This window comes from Lolium perenne, chromosome 3 (assembly GCF_019359855.2).
Source record: "Lolium perenne isolate Kyuss_39 chromosome 3, Kyuss_2.0, whole genome shotgun sequence".
Lineage (NCBI taxonomy): Eukaryota > Viridiplantae > Streptophyta > Magnoliopsida > Poales > Poaceae > Lolium > Lolium perenne.
This window is the reverse complement of record NC_067246.2, coordinates 110,998,566-111,017,330: the sequence shown is the minus strand read 5'-3', so window position 1 is coordinate 111,017,330 and position 18,765 is coordinate 110,998,566. Positions and strand designations below refer to the sequence as shown.

The following is an 18,765-nucleotide window of genomic DNA, read 5'->3' as shown; positions in this document are numbered from 1 at the left end:
TATTAAATAATATATTTTAGATGAGTTGGAGGAGAGAGAAGAGGAGAGAGAAGGGATGTGGACTACTATGCAATAGCTAGCTCTTGCACGTGCTACTAGGCACTTTGTAAAAGTGAAAGGTGGGCCATATGTTAGTAAAATGTTTCATTCTTATAACCAACTATTATAAATGTTAGCTATAAGATAACTACAAATAATATATTATCTTATTATAGCCAGCAGTTGACTATACTATTGAAATTGCTCTTATACCATCAGCTGGCTACTACGGACCGGTTCCACTATGCCCGGCCAGAGCTAATTTGCTGGCGTTTCCGACGTGGCGAAGTTTAAGTGGATGCGCAGTCCGCCAGGTCAACATGTGACGTCACAGTCAGCGGCCACGAACCCGCCTCCTCCGTCTTCACGGGCGGGCGGACATCTTCTACTCCACCGTCCTCTTCCGACGTCCCCGTGCCGGCACATTCCAGCATCTCTCGCAGGCACCCATCGCTCCGATTCGCACCTGATCCATCCGAGCAGCTAGATCTCGCGGAGGGTTTCTTTGGTGGAGGAATCCATTTCGCTTGCGAGCTGTGGCCATGGCGGCGGGCTCGTCGTGGTGGGCGGGGCGGATGGCGGCCGCGTTCGGGGCGCCGTTCCTCTGGATCGTATGCCTCATCTACTTCATCCAGGTATCTACTTCTGTCCCGGAACCCTGACGCTCCTCTTGTCTTGATCGCGCCCATATCCGAAACACGCGCAGTTGGTTAGATAGATCTTCCCCACACATGGGTCCTTGTAGGATCATTTCGTGATTTATCTTTTCAGGATTTTTGTGCGTCTGCACAAGGTGGGCATGCTTGAGTATATATTCTGAACATTTTTTTCCCTTGCAAACTGACCGGTAGACCCAAGAGTGGTAGGAGTCGAGTTAAATGTGTTCTGATATCTGAATCAAGATAGGGGTGCTTCTGGCGGTGAGTGAAGCCGCAGCTCGCTGATTTATGTTGTTGCAAATTTGAAGGGCGTGCCGCCAGAGTAGCTTTGACACTGACGTGTAGTCTGTATATACTGCCAAATTGTCACTGTCTGCTTAGAGACACTCAAGTGTGCTAACCAAATTCTGTTAGGACGGATAAATCAGTCTCTCCCCCACGGAAATTTGAAACTATGTAGTGTGCACAAGTTCTGCCTCGGATGGGGATGCCTTTTTTTGAGAGAGAAGATGGGGATGCCTTTTTTTTTTAGGGAGAAGATGGGGATGCCTTAAAACTACTTGATGTGATAATTGCACAGGATAGTGAACATTGGTGGTATGTCAAAAAAAACTTAAGGTGTCATGTGGGGGTAGAAGGTCCAAGTTTGTTCATCCATATCGTTTGCTCTTGTTGCATTTGCATGCTTTGGTGATACGTCAAACCTTAGCATGGTCAGTTAGTTACAAATTCATTGCCTGAATCAAAAATTTCAAGACAACTAAAGAGGCACTCCTTTAAATCTGTTCTTCTGTTCTCAAAAGCTTCGCAAATCTGAACATTTTAACATTTAAACTGTTCTAATATATATTCTTCTATGTTCTAGGGTTTCAGATCTTTCGTCTGGACAGCTGTCTCATATCAAATGAAGGACATGATGAAGCTGTCACCCTCTGCATCACAGTTTTTGATGTCTGTTGCATTCTTCCCTTGGAGCATAAAGCCGATATATGGGTAATGTTACCTTTTGTTTGATGCTTTGCTGTGAGGTGAAACCTGCCCACAGTTTAACCTAGATTGATGCAAGATAATTATTCTTTTGTCCTTGGCCTTTTATTTCAGGATACAATATAAAACTAGCGTATATTTTTCAAACATCATTAGTGTTACACATCGATTTGGAATTGTACCGTCTCACATATAACTTCAGGTTATGTTTGATATGTCTGTCCACCACAGCACAAGCCATTACTGGAACATTGCCGTTTCTCTTTAAGTTCTAGTAATTTCTCTTGTTTTGTTAGAGCATTTTCTCTTTGTTTTGGGTAAATTTGGCTTCATTGTGTGATATATGTTTATATCAAAAGGAGATATAGATACATATTATTCCATCAGGGGTAAACGATTTTTGCATTCTCTAATTAATTGCAGATTCATATGAATGAAAACTTACAACTTATAATCTGAGCATAGTCTATTATAGTATTTATGTCAAGTACTCCCTCCGTCCCATGAAACTTGTCTGAGATTTGTCTAAATTTGGATGTATCTACATAATAGATATTGTCTAGATACATTCAAATTTTGACAAATCTAAGACAACTTTCGTGGGACAGGGGGAGTAGTTTTAATAGAAAATTGAATAAAAAGTACAGTTTATTTGTAGAAATAGGCACATGACAGTAACATGGAAATATTAAAGGGAACAAATCACAGAAAGTATTTCCCACATCTGTTAGGCCAATAGCTCTGTTGCTGGCATTAAGGCATTTTTTATAGTTAGGAAATAATATTGTGTTGGCAAGTCTAGGATTAATGGATTCCAGTCCATGAGGAGTTCGCATTGTGTTAGAAAATGTCAGCATCCATTACATAAATGCCATGTATATATGTTTCCGGAAGAAATAGCCAATCTTTTCCCTCCTAAATAATCTCTCGCCCAACCTATGTCTACTCAAGACCCTATTACATAATTGCTGACTGTAAAACATCCATATATTTCTGGAGTACGATATATTTCTAATCGACAAAATCATGGTTTTATTTTACTTACCTGTATATAAATTCTGCTTGCAGGATTGTGTCAGACTGTATTCCGATTAAGCAGAGAAAGCGTGTACCATATTTGATAATTTCTAGTGGCCTTTCTCTATTTCCATGGCTTGTCATTGGGATGTCGGAGCATTTGAGGAGCTCAAGCAATTTCTTTACACTAATGTTAGTTGTACAGAACTTGGGATCTGCCATGGCAGATGTTGTTATAGATGCAATGATTGCAGAGGCAGTTCGATCAGCAGGGTGAGTATTTTGGTACATCTTCTCTCACTTTGTAGCAAAACTCTAATAAAATGCTTTAAAACCCAAATAATTCTCTTTTCAGGTCAGAATTTGCTGGTGATCTCCAGTCGTTATCTTGGTCATCAATGGCTGTAGGGGGGATATTTGGGAGCTTATTGGGAGGATATGCATTGTCTAATCTCCCGCTATATACCGTATATATTATTTTCTCTGCTCTCCCATTGTTCCAACTAGTTTCATGTATTTTCGTCGAGGAATCTCCTAAAGGAATTAAGAACATGGTAGATAACGCTGCACATGATCATGCTAATGATCATAATATTGATAGTACTTGTGCCGGAGAAGGCTCAAGTGAACCACTTAAATATGTGGGCACTAGGAGGCGAAAGGGTGCTCATAAAAAGAGGAAAAGGAGATCATTGTCTAAACGATCTGAAGCTCTTGAGAAGCACGATAAATCAATTAATGCAAGGCCCTACCTGTCTCTGAAATCAGCCTTCTTCAGTTTATGCACAGCCTTTAAGCAGCCAGCCATTTTGCGGTAATTAACCCTGCAGTTCTTCCATTTTCTCTGATTTTTGTGCTTGACACCGAATTGTCTAATTGGCAACTTCCTTTTTCTTCAGACCTATGGCATGGTTTTTCATTTCGAATGCAGCAATTCCAAATATCTCAACAGTCATGTTCTATTATCAAACGGAGGTTCTACATCTGGAGGCATCCTTTCTAGGGACTGCACGTGTGATCGGGTGGTTCAGTCTAATGCTTGGCACATATATCTACAACCGCTACTTAAAGCATAAGAAACTCAGGAATATTCTTATGTAAGTCATCTCAAGCTGTTTCTCTTATCCAAATGTTTACATAGTGTCTGGATAACTGCCACAGTTTGTTTGAAGGATGTTAAAATGCTATGTATATATGCTTAATGTACTAACTGAAATTATCATGATTTATGTGTCTGTATTATTTGAGGGTAAATTTTTTTAACACATTTTCTCTTTTGCTTTGTCTGTTGTTGATATGTCCAACTTAAAATTTATCTGTTTTTCCATTTCGACGAGTTTCATAGTGGATGTGGAATTTTCTCAAATTTGGTTCAAATGAGTTGTACTTGGCATGTTGGTATAAGCCGTTATTGATCAGTTTTTGGTCAGTGCTCTGCCCAAGACAACTGTTTTGGTGAGCGCATGCTGTATAACTTGTGTTGTTAAAAGCTGATGTAATTCTTGGGGAGTAATTCACGATAATGCAAATTTGTTCACTTATTTGAAGTCCTTATATACTTTTATGTTCTACTTTCAATAGTCGATGTTCTTATTTTGCAGGTTTGCGCATGTTGGCCTTGCCATAATCACCGTACTAGACATTTTACTGGTGTCAGGACTACATATCCAGTATGGAATTGCAGACAAATACATGGTGCTGTGGGGTTCTGCTTTGGCCGATGCAATCAACCAATTCAAGTACACCCTCTAGCTACCATTTCTTCTAAGCTCCTATGAACTATGTTGCAAACCATAAACTTGGTGATCTGCTTGACATGTAGTTCAAAAACTCAGTTTGAGTTGCTGCCCAGAGTTACTGATCCTGCACTGACTAATCCTGCATTTAGACGATTTTTGTGTCATGCCAACTCATTTGGCACCATCTTAAACTTTTTTGTTTCAACTAAAACTAGAAAAGATCTTTCATGCAGCTATTATTTTTTCTTTTCATTAATTTGGGCGAATGTGAATCAAGTGATACTCATGAACACCTCTTGAACTCATGGTTGAGTGTGACCTGTGTCATTAATTGCTTTCGATCACTGTATCATCTTTTTCCCAAATAAGAAAATTCTTCACTTTATCCAGTATGATATAACCCATTATTGACAGTAGGGATCAGATTGTATTCTTAATTAAAATTGCGCAAGAACAATAGAAAAATGAGGAAAGTGTTCAATTTATCCAGTATGATTTTATTATTATCGTACGCATGGTTAATGATCAAACATGTTACCTACACATCTACTCAATAGTATTTTCTTGTGATTAGTGCCTCCATTTTTTTCTTATGCATGTAATAATTTATATTTCTAACTACAGTATTTTCATTTTTCAGGATGATGCCTTTCCTAATCCTTTCAGGGCAGCTTTGCCCACCTGGAATCGAGGGCACACTGTTCGCACTATTCATGTCCATTAACAACCTCAGTTCGACATTAGGTTCATTCCTGGGTGCCGCATTGACGTCAGCTTTGAACATCTCGTCGGTACAGTTTGATAATTTGGCGCTCAGCTTGGCTGTTCAGCTGATTGGCACTCTGTTACCGATCGGATTTTTGTTTCTGATCCCAAGGGAAGTTACAGGACTAACATCATAGGAACAGGGAGACAGACATGATCATTCTTTTTTCTGGAATGATCTGTACTCCTAGTCGTACTCATACATGCATATATAGAGAGCAAATTGAAGGTAGCAGGAAGATAGTTCAGTTTTGTTGAAAGATGTATACAGCCATATACTAAAATGAGAGGAAGAGTCCAATAGATAGACATTACAAAGCGTTGAGCAATGACAAAGTTATGCAACCTGTGTAAGAAGTGTACTTGCAAGAACATGTGCAACAGGGAATTGTTTTTGGTTATGATTAAGCTTTTGATATACTCAATATACAGGATATATGTATCAATATATGTTGTTGGTTACTCGTGTAATGGTGGCATAGGGAATAGAAAGGAAGGTAAAATGGCCATAAGGAAAGAAAGGAAGGTAAAATGGCCATAGGTCGGGCTGCACAATCAGAAACATGTTTCAGACGTTACACAAAAATACACATGAACACAGCGAACCAACTCTTTGTTTTGAACACTATGCCAAACTGAAACTTTGCTACTAGGTTAATTTGAATCATTTTCATTGCTTGTGCACTATGGAATCCTACAACACATAAAGAAATTCAGAATACAACCACCAAACAAGCATTCTTTACATGCCCCATTTTCCCATTTCCAAACTCCACTTGTTACAAGGAATGTAACCCTAACCTAAACCTGTTGGGGGGCTCTCTGAACTTTGCGAACCCTCTCCTGGTATTCTTTCCTGAGCAATACTGAGGCTTGAGAGAAGCTAACTCTGAACTCTGACTGGTCAGCTATGGCAGACTTGTATGCCGCTTGGCATGGAAATCCCTAACGACTTTGCTTCAGATTCACAGCCACCTCTTCGCCTTTGCTGCTGAATTCATCGGAGGTGGTGTTTTTGCTCTTTTGTCATTTGAACCTGCCAATGAAAGTGGAAAATATTTCAGTAAATGAAGATCGCCACAGAAAGTATCAACTACTCCTACATGCAACACCATGATCTAAAGATTTTTTTTTTGAAAAAATAAAATTCAAGCATCAACTAGGAGCTCCCTGGGATAATCTAGACTCACAAAGCAGCGGCAAGATTCTATTATGTGGTCTTAGATTGTATATGTACCAAATTAGAAGCACTAATCAAGGGGAAATATAATGCAAGCAGTTAAGAAATGGTTATAGTGGTTTTGGTCTGGGGAGCAAAGGTTTCATTAAGAATAGAATGGAGAATTAAAACATTGATGTTGTTCAGGCCGTCGAACCCAGGAGAATGGCAGTGGCTTGTATTGGCTAGAAGCACAGGCAATGCTTTGGCTATTTTGTACCCCTTCCATCAAATGACATGACATTAGGAACAAGTTAAGTGACTAATCCTCTGCACGAGGCATCCTGTTACTTATTGACTATGTGAACATAAGAGCAAAACAGACTTTTGTTTATCCAGATACTCACTCGAATCCGACTTATCTCCTAGAGACGATCTGCGTGATGGCGGGGGAAGACCTGTTGAAGACTGTCTTCTCCTTAACCTTGCGTCAGTAGCAATTGGTGATGGGCCATCATAGTTTGTATTAGTATTGATTTTGGCAGGAGTTGCATGCGTTGAATGTGGAGTATTCCTGCAATGTTATATCAACACCAGAGAAGGATTAGTCCATATGCAGAATTGCTATCTATAATCGTCTGCAAATGCATGCTAATATTTAAATTGCATCACATGGCATACCTTCTTTCAGAGCCGTGAATCAATTTCCCTATGCTGCTCTGGATGGACCTTCTTAAATGTGACCCTTTCTTCGTCACATTGGTTGCGGTTGTTTTATCCAATTTAGCCTCAGAAGACTCATCCGTCTGACTCACTTGGACACCCATGTACCTTGATCTGCATGGTGTTCTCTGGGGAGTATCCAAACCTGACTGCTTGTATTGATTATAAGCATCAGGGGGTAGTTGATAAAAGGTAACCACATCATCTGTTGGGACAAACTTCTCAGTCTCCTGTCTGACCGGCTGTTCAGATAATTTTGGAGACACCTTTTATCACGATGAGGAATAAGGAAAATATCAATTGCTACAACATCAAACAATACAAAGTTATCCACAGCAAGATTTACCTGTACTACGGATCTGTGGTGCTTTGTGTGACTGAAGCCATCAATACTGCATTCCTTGTCATTAGTTGTCATGTGATCTCTGTTGAACTTCATAACTGAAATAGGTGGTTTTGGTGCCGTTCCTGGTATGCTACCTTTGCCACTACTAGCGTTCTCTAGGCTTAACCTACGTGGCCTTGGTGGGGTACGCTCCGGGAGTTTCTTTGTCCGTTCACTCGTTACTGTATTTTCTTTCAGCTTAAGTGAAGATTTTTCCAAGTCTTTGGTTGCCAATGCCTTTTTGAGAGTGTCCACCTGGAAGTAGGTTGAACATTATACAGTTATCTTCTGTTTGTAAAGCAAATGAAATACATGGTAGTTGGCCCAAATGAACAATAAAAAAAAGAATTGTACATTAACAACACAAGAGAGATGCAAAGTTCTGTAGGGACAAGTCTTGCATTCTTCAGTCTGGTGTTCCACTCAATGCTAAAGTGATGAAAATTGTAAATTTTATTGTAGTACAACTGAAAAAGATGGTCACAACCTATTGTTGATTGTAGCAAACTAGCAATAGTGCTTAAAGAAATGCTGTTGGTGGTAACAGGGAAGTTTACCTGCTCTTTCAGCTCTCTTATATCATTGCTTTCTTTGTTAGCGTGAGCAGTTCCAAGTTCAACAGTAGAAACCCTTTGAGCAAATTTCAGTGTGCTAAGAGTTTCTACATAAGATTCTCCCTCTGGACTTATGTGGGCTAACATTAATGTCTTTGCATTTCCCCCTATCATCAACAAGGAAAAAACAATATCAGAAGATGTTACAGTTGCATATGTAGCCTTAGTTCATAACAAGGTCCAATGGAGATTCCTTTATTCTCCAACAAAAACATTTGCTTTATTATTAAGTGTACTGCATGAACTTATGAACCATGTGCAAGATACTTATGGATAAGATATGTCAAATCAAGAGTGACCGATCAATTGGCTGATCAGTAGTATTAGTCTCCCATAGCTAGACAAGTGGATGAGGTGAACATGTTTACAGCCATATACCTAATGAACTCTGTAGCAATTGGGTAAGTTTGCTATTTCTGTAAGGAATGTGAGAATTCTTGTGTGCTAAGGCAGTGATGACATCTCCTAGGCAAGAAAGTGATTTGTTAATATGCTGAGCCTCCTTCAGTCTGTCCCCTGTGGCTTCTGATCTGTCAACCCTCTCACTTCCTGCAAGATCTACCAAATGCAGACAACTACAGCTCACATTGCCTGATATGTCCTTCCCATTTACATGGACAGTCAAGATACTGCAAGAAAACATAGAAAAATCAGTTGCAGCAAATACTGAAAGGACATCCAACAAAAATGAACACTGGGTAGATAATATGGATGCATACCTATGAGATCTACTGCTTCTATTGTTCATTGCTGTTGGTCCAGAAGCACGGTGTTTATCCCCCAACAGCATCAAATTCATAACATCAGAAGGGGACTGAACTGGGCACATCTTTGCATCTGGGATGTTGAACAGACCATTGGTTGAAGTCCTTATATCTAATGTGAATTACTGTCAGGAACCAACAACAGTTATGAAATCGGGTAACACTAGAACTAAAATAACAAGAATAGCAAATAAGGCATGAAAGGATATTTCATGCTTGAAGTATCTTCGCTTAGGAGATCACGAACTTGCTCATTGTATATTTCAACCATCTGCACCCGTATATCATACTTCATATCTTCCCTAGAAGTTGATATAGTGAAGAGATCGTTCAATGCCATGTTATTAACTCCAAGATCATTGGACGATAACCCACCAGACGGGCCACACTAATCACCAACATGCGCAGACAAAGAACAGTTGTACGTGATTAAGTATGGTCACATGCAAATAATGAGTTACTGTACAGCACACGATATGATTTTGCCCCATACCATTGTGTGAGTTTTGCCAGAACCTGTCTGGCCGTAGGCAAATATGCACACATTATAACCATCCATGACAGATCTAATTAATGATTGTGTCTCCATGTAAACCTCATCTGCAGGAATTGGAGCATGAAGATGTAACAATTGGAGGGAAAAAGACAGGTGCTTCCAAGTACAATATAGACCAATATTACCTTGGGTGGTAGTTGGCCCAAAAGTTTTGTTGAACTGGAAGATCTTACGTGTAGTTCGTGCCTTAGATGGATCACAAACCATTATTGAACCATCATTTCCAATATATTCAATTGAAGAAATAGACTCTGAGTTGAGTGGTCGTATCCGGCAGAAGACTCGGATATTTCCTATAAAGGAGCTCTTAGAAATCATTGAAATAGTTAACATCAATGAAAAAACTGAACTATACTGATACCTCGCATTTCTTGAAGCATGTTATACAAGTTTCTGTTTTCTTTCAAAGCTTTGTTATAACCATGAACAGCTTTGGAAATCCCTTCAATATTATGACCTGCAAAGTTTAAATTGCAGTGTTATACTTATACCACACAATTAAAGATTGAAAATAAATTTTACTTGGAATACTGAAAATGTATATTCTGGCCATGGTTTAGCACATATACCTAATTCAGTGATATCCTCACGAAATTGGCTCTGCAAAGACCTGAAATCAACTTTGACCTCATGAAACATTTTCTTGAGCTCCTGCAAAATAAGCCATGGCATTACCAAATATAAACTGAGTACTGAGAAAAGTACGGTTGAACCTACAATGAGATGAACATTTATTCACATAAGACCAGTACTGTATCTCAGGAACATATTATAGAACTATGGAGCAATAGATAAAGGAGGCGTTGTCCCCTACACAGGGCAACAAAAAAACCCACAAATGATGTTTACTATTAATCTCAAATATGATACAGCTAGCAGCATGAGATCTTACCAAAAGTTCAGATTCCTGTGCTTCTATGATGCGCATTCTATTCTCAATCTGCGATTTTGAACACTGCAAGAAAAATTGCATAATGCATCACAATGATATACAACTTGAGTGCATGACTGTGGAGTATTTGAATGACTGAACATGCAAACTCTAACAAATGGTTCTGAGCATCATGGCATTAAAATAGATTCAAAACTTTAAATAATGCAAATGTTTAAGCGCTATCTTTTCACAAAAAAATAAATCATAAGTATTAAATGTTCTTTTGAACTCTGCTGCCATATATCACTATTAAGTGTTACTACTTAGTAGCCTGTACAATATAGTGCTGCTTTCTCGAAAATGTTCTAAAAACAGCATGATCAAACTCAGAAATCAACAATTTTCTACAGCTGATTCTGTTAGCAATAACTACCCCTATTGATGATTTTTTGAAACGTGCTTTCATGAATTTGATTTATGAACTAATCAAGGACTTAATGTTGTTCAAGTAGCTCTTCAAACTGTATAAGATAGACTGTAAACATTGTGATCAAGCTAATTTTGTTATAGAAGTCGGAATTTTCCTGCCAAGATGTCCACCTTTTCCAATACCTGGTTTGTTACTCATTAACTTGTAATATGCTCTAATATGTTTCAAGCAATTATCAAGCCTTGAAAAAATATTGAGCAATCTGAGACTGGGACTTGCACAATTACACAATAAGTGTCATGTTTTGTCCCTGAAGTATTGGGTGGAACAAATATCCTAATTTATGGATTCCTTAGAAGCTAAAGACTTATTCAAACGTCTCTTTATCATCTGACAACATCTACAAACAGATTAAGGCTTTATTCTGCTATTACATTCTTCAGCACCAGCATATATTATGCATCCCAGATGTGATGTTGTGTGAAATGGGAAAAGTCTGAAGCTTTTTTACTATAACCATGGGGAAAACTGACAGAATGTCAAGCTTCGAGCATGTAACATCGGTAAATAACAAAACAGGTCATCTCCACATGCACAATATATAAAACTTTGTTAAAGCTATCGGAGTCAAGATCCTGGGGTATGGAAACTGTTGCATGTTTAAAGCGGTAGCTGCCAAACATGTCGGGACGGCTATATAATGCTTAGTGTGATGTGCATGATGTGAGCAGCGACTAGTTTTAGGCTTGCAGAGCTTACTTTTTCGTTCTATTAGCCTCGAGTCAATTCTCCCATGAGAAAAGAGCGAGTCAATTCCTCTAAATTCTGCTGATACATGGAAACGTGCATTGCAATGTTCAAACAGTACCTCGATATGCTGAGTTGATTCATTTTCAATTGCAGACCCTTCTGGAGAGAAAAGTTGAAGAAGTGGTTTGAACTGCATATAAGGTATTGATTTCAGCTGTTAGCATCACTTAAAACATCAAGAAGTGCAAAAAAAATGTTAAATATAAATTTGAAATAAGGTCATGATAAACATTGTGATCAAATATATAGACCAATTATGCCAGCCTTCAAGGCCATACATTTCATTGTACAGAACACACAAGTCTCGTGACAGAAGCAAAACAAACTTAGTATAACCACAGTTCACAAGTTAGAACTGAGAAATATGAATGATCAAAGATCTCAATTTCTGCTTGTACCACATGGTACTTTCTAAATATTATGGTTCAGAGGCTCAGAGCAGTAGAAAAACAGCAACACACGTAATAGCAGAGGGACCACAGATGCATGAGGCTTCATAACCATCTGACACAGATCATTTTCAGGAAATATGTTCTTACACTTAATACGGAAACACACATCTGACAATAAGAACTGTGAATGTGTGCTAAGATCACACAGCAAAGTTTGTGAGGTAAACATCAACAATTTATATGGCATTTGAGAGGAATAAATCAACAGATAAGTCACCTGTTCTTTTTCCAGCTGATTTGATAAAATATTGCCAACTAGTGTAACTGGATCCTGCAAAACAAGTTAAGCCATGTCAGAAACTGATACATGGTACACTTAACCAAAAAAAACATGTTGACTATAGACCTTTCTGAGAACATCTTGGTCCAAATTTTCCTTGCAGCTTATCATGCAATCAAGAATAATCCTCTGAAGTTTTTCAATTGCCTCTGCAAACGCACAAAACATGGTTGGTTACATGCAAAAACAAAATACAGAGATAGTTTAATTACTAATTACGGTGACTGTTTAACCAGGTTGCTGTAAAGTAGTTAATTCATGCCGCAGAACATAAACAACACAACTGATTGTGAAATCAACTAAAACAAGCACCTATATCCCGTGGGAGAATTGATTTGTTGGCCTGGAAAAACTAGAGATGGAGTGTATAACACACAAAGAAAAGTGTACCACAAACCTTCCATGTTAGAAACCCCACTTTGAGAAGAGTGTCCCTCAGAATCAGTCACTGTCATGTCTAGACGCTTTTGGGGGGTTGAGGATCCCAAAGCAAGATTTTCAGACTGAACGTGAACTGCAGAACGCGGTACAAGAGGCGATTTCATGAACTTGAATGACCCATTGGCTCCACCGCATTGCTTACGCTCGTGGTAAGACTTGAGCGAATTGACACAATCGACAATCTTGCCCACTGATCCAGCATCAACGTTTTCCTGCACAAGCAACCCAGTTAGCAATCATATATAGTGACCGATAAGCATCTCTCCATCATGAAGATTAACATGTTGAGGATAATAGACAGGAGACCTTTTCCAAATCAGAAGCCTCGAAACACGGCAACTTTAGCTCCTGAACAGCGACCAAGAAGTTGCGGATGTTCTCAAAGTACTGAAAAGCCGTGGACGGGTGGCTATCGCAGGGTGCAAACGCGACAACCTTCGGCACGGCACCAGGCTGTATTTTGTTGATGGCCTTGCACAGCACAATGCCGTTCCTTAGAGCAGCGACGAATTCCTGCTCGGACGGGCAAGGGGATATGCCGCAGGGCCCAACCATGGTGTCGAGCCAGGCTGCGGCCTGGTGCCGTCTCCATGCTTGCAGAAAGCAAAGCAACAAAAAAAGTAGAATCAGCCAAAGAAATTTACACGGACCTCGACTTGATGTATTTGCAATTGCTGCACATTGGACATGGCATTGACTTTATATGCAAGGAAACGCAGTACTCTAGCATCAAGAGCGTGATTTTTTTTGGGGGTGGATTGGAGATGAAGTGTAGAACTATCCAACTGCACAAGCTGATTAAAGTATTTTTAATTGAGAAATTAAAGCATGTATCATCATCGAAACTAAACCTGCACTCTCTACTGCGTACGAATGTTCAGTGCTTGGAGCACGACAGAGTGGCAGTTTCAGGAATAACCGAAGTAGCGGAAGTACAATACAGTAAACACTATTTTTTTTTTTTGAAGAATCGAGGTTCAAGTCGCATGAAACCGTGTGGTAATCTGGGCACCACAGGCCACAATATCCTCTAGAAAACATCGCATCGAACATTCGGCTAAGAAGTAGAGTACGACATTGTTAATTTCACCAACAGAAGCCGTAGGAGAAGATATAGCTGCGCAGCAAATCGCGCAGGTACCACGTCGGGGACTCCCGTGATTTACGACATATCCCACGCGATTCTCGCGACCAGTCCGCCAAAAATTACTACTACCACTACTACCGGTAGAAACGTCCCCCGGTGACGAGCAGCTCGCCGCAGCGCAAACCCATCCAAACCCCAACCCAAACGAGGCTCGGAAAATCAGGGCCACGGAAATCTCAAAGCCACACCATAGCAGGGGGCAGTGAATCCGTCAGGCAACGGGAGGAGCGCGCGCCCCGATGGAGGTAGCGAGGGATCTGCGCTTACCAGCCTCCTCCGCCTTCCTCGACGCGAGGCGGCCGTCGCGGAACGAGACCCTCCGCGGCTCCGCCATGCTCCCGTCCGTCCGGTCCCGGCGCGGCCCGTGCGCGCTCTCCCGGCGGCCGGCGTCTCCGCCGCGTGCGTGGGCTCTGGAAGCTTGGATTGGGGAGGAGCGCGAGGAGCTTGGATTTGGGAGAGAGAAAGGTGGTTTGAATTCGAAATGTGGGGTGGGGTGCGGCGGTGGGTCCGAGGCCGTTAAATGCGTGTGTCTGTCCCGGATCTCGACACGCCGCCCCGAAGATCGGACGGACGGGGAGAGCCCTGCTGACTACTGCTGGCTCGAGGCCTGTGCGTGGGCGGCGCCGACGTGTCCCCTAGTTCACGCTTACACGTGGGTCCGGCCGCGCGGACGATCAGAGCTGCTGTACGCGGCTTTGTCTAAAAACAGCCTAGCAATACTGTAATTAAATTCACGCGTGAACGAGAGATTTGCTACTACTAGGATCAAAATCTACTGAGGTTTAATAGTGCTTGATTCTGCTGGATCGTTCCAGTCTAACCATAGCGTGCTGGATCCCCAATCGATTTCACTAAATATTGCTTCAATCTCGGTTGTACCTTCTGATATATACTCGTGCCAGATATCCTGAGTATTTTTCCTCCGTTCTGACTAGATATAGGCTAAAATGGATGAATATATGTACTAAAATATGTCTAGATACATGTATTTATATTTTAAAAAAAGTCTAAATATGGAGATTAGTGATTTGAATTTGTCTCGATTCACATGTAAATCCGAGTTACTTATTTCCGGACGAAAAGAGTAAACGATCGTATTCAACAGCTCAAGCTTCAATTTCAACACTTGTAATCATTTTATTTTAAGAGTTCAATACATTTCTCAAACTCGACTCCGACGATACATAGAACATAATAGACTTCAGCGGTACCTTGATCGACTTCGATACTTGATAGTTTGACAGACACTAAACTTTGGCACACCCTATCCAAAGATCACCCCGGCCGTCATTGTCTTCGTCGGAGGTGTCGATGCCGCCGCTCTCCACCTTGGGGGAATTCATCTCAGCTTTGACAAGGTGAAGGTGCCTAGCCACAAACGCGTGCCATCGACGGTGATCTCGACGGTGGTGCGGCCAGATTGCCACACCCACATGCCGAGGAAACCGGTCGAGCTCTTGGGGCAGCGTCGCGGCAGCATCCACATGTGGGATAGCGCGATTTGGCTCGAATCGGCAGAGCATGTCTCGACGGTTGGGGATCGGCGGTTATTAGGTGGGGCGACGGCGAAGATGAGCGGAATCGACGATAACGCGGTTGTGGCAACTGCGAGAAGAAGGCGTGCGAGGCGTTCAACGTGGCGGTTGGGGTTGCACGGGAAGGGAAGGGGATTTGTTTGCATCACCATATACGTGATGTACATTTGGACCATCTCCAACAAATATTATAAAATAGGGCACAACTTTTTGGGTTTTTGGCACAAAATATAGGGCACCCACTCCGGATGATGTAAAGAACCCAACATGTGGGGCGCGGAAGTTTCAGCTGACGGTATTCGTTTTAGGGCACTAGCAATGGTACCCTTTATTTGCAGCACTATAGGCAAAATTTAAACTGTGATACCAAATAGGAATACGGCACATGTTTGAGCTGTCACTACGGGAAAAATATGTGTCGCCGTGCAGCATTTCTTTGCCGTGTGTCCCCGCACGGCAAAGAAATCTTTGCAGTGCGCACAGATAAAAACGCACGGCAAAGATCTTGGTCACGGGAAAGATAGACACAAGCGCACGGCAAAGATACGACTCACGGCAAAGATGGAAGAGGCCGCACGGCAAAGAAAGGTGCACGGCAATGGTCCAACACACCGCACGGCAAAGACTTGGTGCACGGCAAAGGCGTTGGGCATTGCCGTGCCTCATCCTTTGCCGTGCGCGCAGCTGGGTTGCACGGCAAAGCAGCCTTTGCCTAGTGTTTTTGAAAAAACGCACGGCAAAGAAGCCTTTGCCTAGTGTAAGCGCACGGCAAAGATGTAGAAACTGGATTTTTTCTCATCTCAAAAGGCATGGCATGGTATAGTTATCAACAAATGAACACATAGCTCAGTGGCAAGGTTGCACGCTTTCCCTACTCTGTGTCCTAGGTTCGATTCCCAGACCAGCCAGTTTGGGGCCTTTTTTTAGATAAAACATGTTAGGCACACGGCAAAGAAGCGACCTTTGCCGTGCGGCGTCACACGGCAAAGCCTTTGCCGTGCAACGTTGGCGAGTCACACGGCAAAGAAGCCTTTGCCGTCGATAACATTGCCGTGCGATCTTTGCCGTGCGGGGTCGCACGGCAAAGCCTTTGCCGTGCAAATAGGGCTCTTTGCCGTGCAAATAGTTGCACGGCAAAGCCTGTTTTTCCCGTAGTGTGTTTTTTTGGACTTTCGTGCCATATAAGTTAGTTATATATGTTTTTTTTTATCATATGTGAGATATGCTCTTACATCACCTGCCCAAAATATTTCATGTGCATATCAGCGCATTACATTTTATATCCTTCCCTATGGAGGGATATAAAATGTAATGTGTTGTTGTTATATGGTTTTCGCTCGGTTTTCCACAAATCAACTGGACACCTTCTTTTTAATTAATATATAAGGCAAAGCTTTTGCCTTTCATTCAAAAAAAAAAATCCTTCCCTATGTATGTTTTTTCCAAAATGCGTGCGACTTTCATATAAGAGTTCGGCTCATGGTAGGGAACTCTAGACCTCAAAGGGTATTATTTTTTGACGATCAATACCACATATTATAACCTATATTACATTTCAAAGCCTTCCCTGTGTATGTTTTTTCGCAAAATGTGTGCGACTTTCGTATAAGAATTCGGCTCATGGTAGGGAAGTCTAGACCTCTAACGGTATTTTTTTGACAATCAATACCACATATATTTATAGTAACAACTAGTACATGGTAGATATACACGGGCTTATATATAATTTAAAAGAAACAAGCAAATTATTGAGATGTTCAAATTTCTTTTTCTTGTATGACACAATCTTGTACTTCTTTGAAGTCAGCCAAAAATAGATACCAAATCATAGATATGAAAATACCAAACGAAGGTTCTCCCATAGTTTTAGTTTGAACAGCAATGTCAATGCTACGTGCACGTGCGTATTCAGTAAAGTAGTCAATCAACATTGGCATGAGTACTAACAATGGTATGCAAGGTAGAAACAAAGGTAGAAATAACAAATAGCCTGGTCGACGTAGCTGGAGAGCCGGGAGCATGAATAGCCATTATCGATGACGTAGTAGCTGAGACAAATATTCCAAGGATAATCTTATCGCGGAAACCATGAGAAAAAATTCAAAATTAATCTGCCCAAGCAAAATCTGAAGGTCCATACCTGGAAAATTGTAATCCTCCAACACCACCGTTAAGCCACAAACAAGGTCTTCTCGTCGAACGAAGAGCCGAAGAACATTTATTGTAGACGATGCCATCTCCATTGAGACGGAGGCCAACAGGAAAACAACTACTAAAACCCTATCCTAATCTATTGAAAACCCTAATTTTATTAAAAATTCTACACATATATCAGATTCCCTAGCCGACGGTCGGCGTCCCGAGCTGGCCCGGCGAGGCCGTACACCGACGGCCCCGACATTTGGCCGTCGGCGTACACTCTGGCCGTCGGCGTCTGTCACCATTCCTGTAGTGAGTCGGAGCTGCCATACGCGGCTTTGCGTAAAAACAGCCTAGCAATACTGTATTAAAAACACGCGTGAATCAGACGTTTGATGGCTGATTCTGCTGGATCATTCCAATGTAACCATAGCGTGTACGATCTCCAATCGATTTCACTAAATATTGCCTCCGTCTCGGTTGTATCTTCTGATATCTACTCGTGCCAGATATCCTGAGTATTTCCTCCGTTCTGACTAGATATAGGCTAAAATGAATAAATATACGTACTAAAATATGTCTACATACATGCATTTATAAAAAAAATCTAAATCTGGAGATTAGTGATTTGAATTTGTCTAGATTCACATGTAAATCCGAGTTACTTATTTCCGGACGAAAAGAGTTCGATACATTTCTCAAGCTTCAATTTCAACACTTGTAATCATTTTAAGAGTTCGATACATTTCTCAAACTCGACTCTGACGATACATAGAACATAATAGACTTCAGCGGTACCTTGATCGACTTCGATACTTGATAGTTCGACACATACTAAACTTTGACACACCCTATGCAAAGATCACCCCCGTTGTCATTGTCTTCGTCGGAGGCGTCGATGCCGCTCCAGTACTCCAAGTCCAACTCAAAGGAGGAGCGCGACTAGACGATGGCCATGGAGGGGCCAGCCTCCGACTCCGCAACCTTCTTCTTCTCTCTGCTCGTAGTGCGCTCCACCTCCAATTGCGTGAGCTCCGGGTACTCCCTCCTGGCGCAACCTATCCATGGTTGCCTCGTCGGACTCGTGATCCCCAATTGCAAAAAATGCAACGATTATCCCTTAGATACTCGCTAAGTACTCTGCCTCCACCAGGCTCTCCACCTTGGGGAAATTCATCTCCGACCCCGCCCTGCAGAACATCCACGCAGCGAAGTCGTGCACACGCATGATACGCGTTCAACACGCGTCC

General features: G+C 41.4%; 2 protein-coding genes across 4 annotated transcripts; one reads left to right on the top strand and one right to left on the bottom strand.

The window, feature by feature from the left end:
* Positions 1–360: 360 nt before the first annotated feature.
* Positions 361–5,668, top strand: LOC127342175 (probable folate-biopterin transporter 4). The gene is made up of 7 exons (XM_051368129.1): positions 361–674; positions 1,564–1,691; positions 2,754–2,975; positions 3,058–3,516; positions 3,602–3,799; positions 4,304–4,441; positions 5,082–5,668. Exons 1-7 carry the CDS (start codon positions 582–584, stop codon positions 5,341–5,343), a joined length of 1,500 nt encoding a protein of 499 aa, XP_051224089.1. The 5' UTR covers positions 361–581; the 3' UTR covers positions 5,344–5,668.
* Positions 5,669–5,860: 192 nt separating this feature from the next.
* Positions 5,861–14,271, bottom strand: LOC127342174 (kinesin-like protein KIN-14A). 3 transcript variants are annotated; one of them, XM_051368128.2, is made up of 20 exons: positions 14,109–14,271; positions 13,001–13,287; positions 12,651–12,906; positions 12,320–12,402; positions 12,191–12,244; positions 11,580–11,651; positions 10,300–10,362; positions 9,977–10,058; positions 9,769–9,864; positions 9,533–9,700; positions 9,345–9,451; positions 9,061–9,239; positions 8,807–8,968; positions 8,466–8,716; positions 8,031–8,194; positions 7,435–7,728; positions 7,047–7,354; positions 6,773–6,939; positions 6,558–6,647; positions 5,861–6,242 (listed from the first exon to the last, which is right to left on the bottom strand). In XM_051368128.2, the coding sequence occupies exons 1-20, from the start codon at positions 14,173–14,175 to the stop codon at positions 6,172–6,174; spliced, it is 3,021 nt and encodes a 1,006-aa protein (XP_051224088.1). In that variant the 5' UTR covers positions 14,176–14,271; the 3' UTR covers positions 5,861–6,171. The 3 variants fall into 3 exon arrangements, with proteins under 3 accessions (XP_051224088.1, XP_051224086.1, XP_051224087.1); XM_051368126.2 differs by lacking the exon at positions 6,558–6,647 and having other exon boundaries at positions 14,109–14,264; XM_051368127.2 differs by lacking the exon at positions 6,558–6,647 and having other exon boundaries at positions 7,047–7,330; positions 14,109–14,261.
* Positions 14,272–18,765: the final 4,494 nt, after the last annotated feature.

What these genes read in the sequence shown, in the direction of transcription:
- LOC127342174 (XM_051368128.2), bottom strand. Translation starts at nt 14,175, where the DNA reads ATGGCGGAGCCGCGGAGGGTCTCGTTCCGCGACGGCCGCCTCGCGTCG. An exon ending in GAGGAAGGCGGAGGAGGCTG is followed by an intron (nt 13,288 to 14,108) that starts GTAAGCGCAGAT and finishes GCTTTCTGCAAG; the next exon opens with CATGGAGACGGCACCAGGCC. An exon ending in CTGGCAAAACTCACACAATG is followed by an intron (nt 9,240 to 9,344) that starts GTATGGGGCAAA and finishes GTTGGTGATTAG; the next exon opens with TGTGGCCCGTCTGGTGGGTT.
- LOC127342175 (XM_051368129.1), top strand. Translation starts at nt 582, where the DNA reads ATGGCGGCGGGCTCGTCGTGGTGGGCGGGGCGGATGGCGGCCGCGTTC. An exon ending in GAGGCAGTTCGATCAGCAGG is followed by an intron (nt 2,976 to 3,057) that starts GTGAGTATTTTG and finishes TTCTCTTTTCAG; the next exon opens with GTCAGAATTTGCTGGTGATC. An exon ending in AAACTCAGGAATATTCTTAT is followed by an intron (nt 3,800 to 4,303) that starts GTAAGTCATCTC and finishes CTTATTTTGCAG; the next exon opens with GTTTGCGCATGTTGGCCTTG.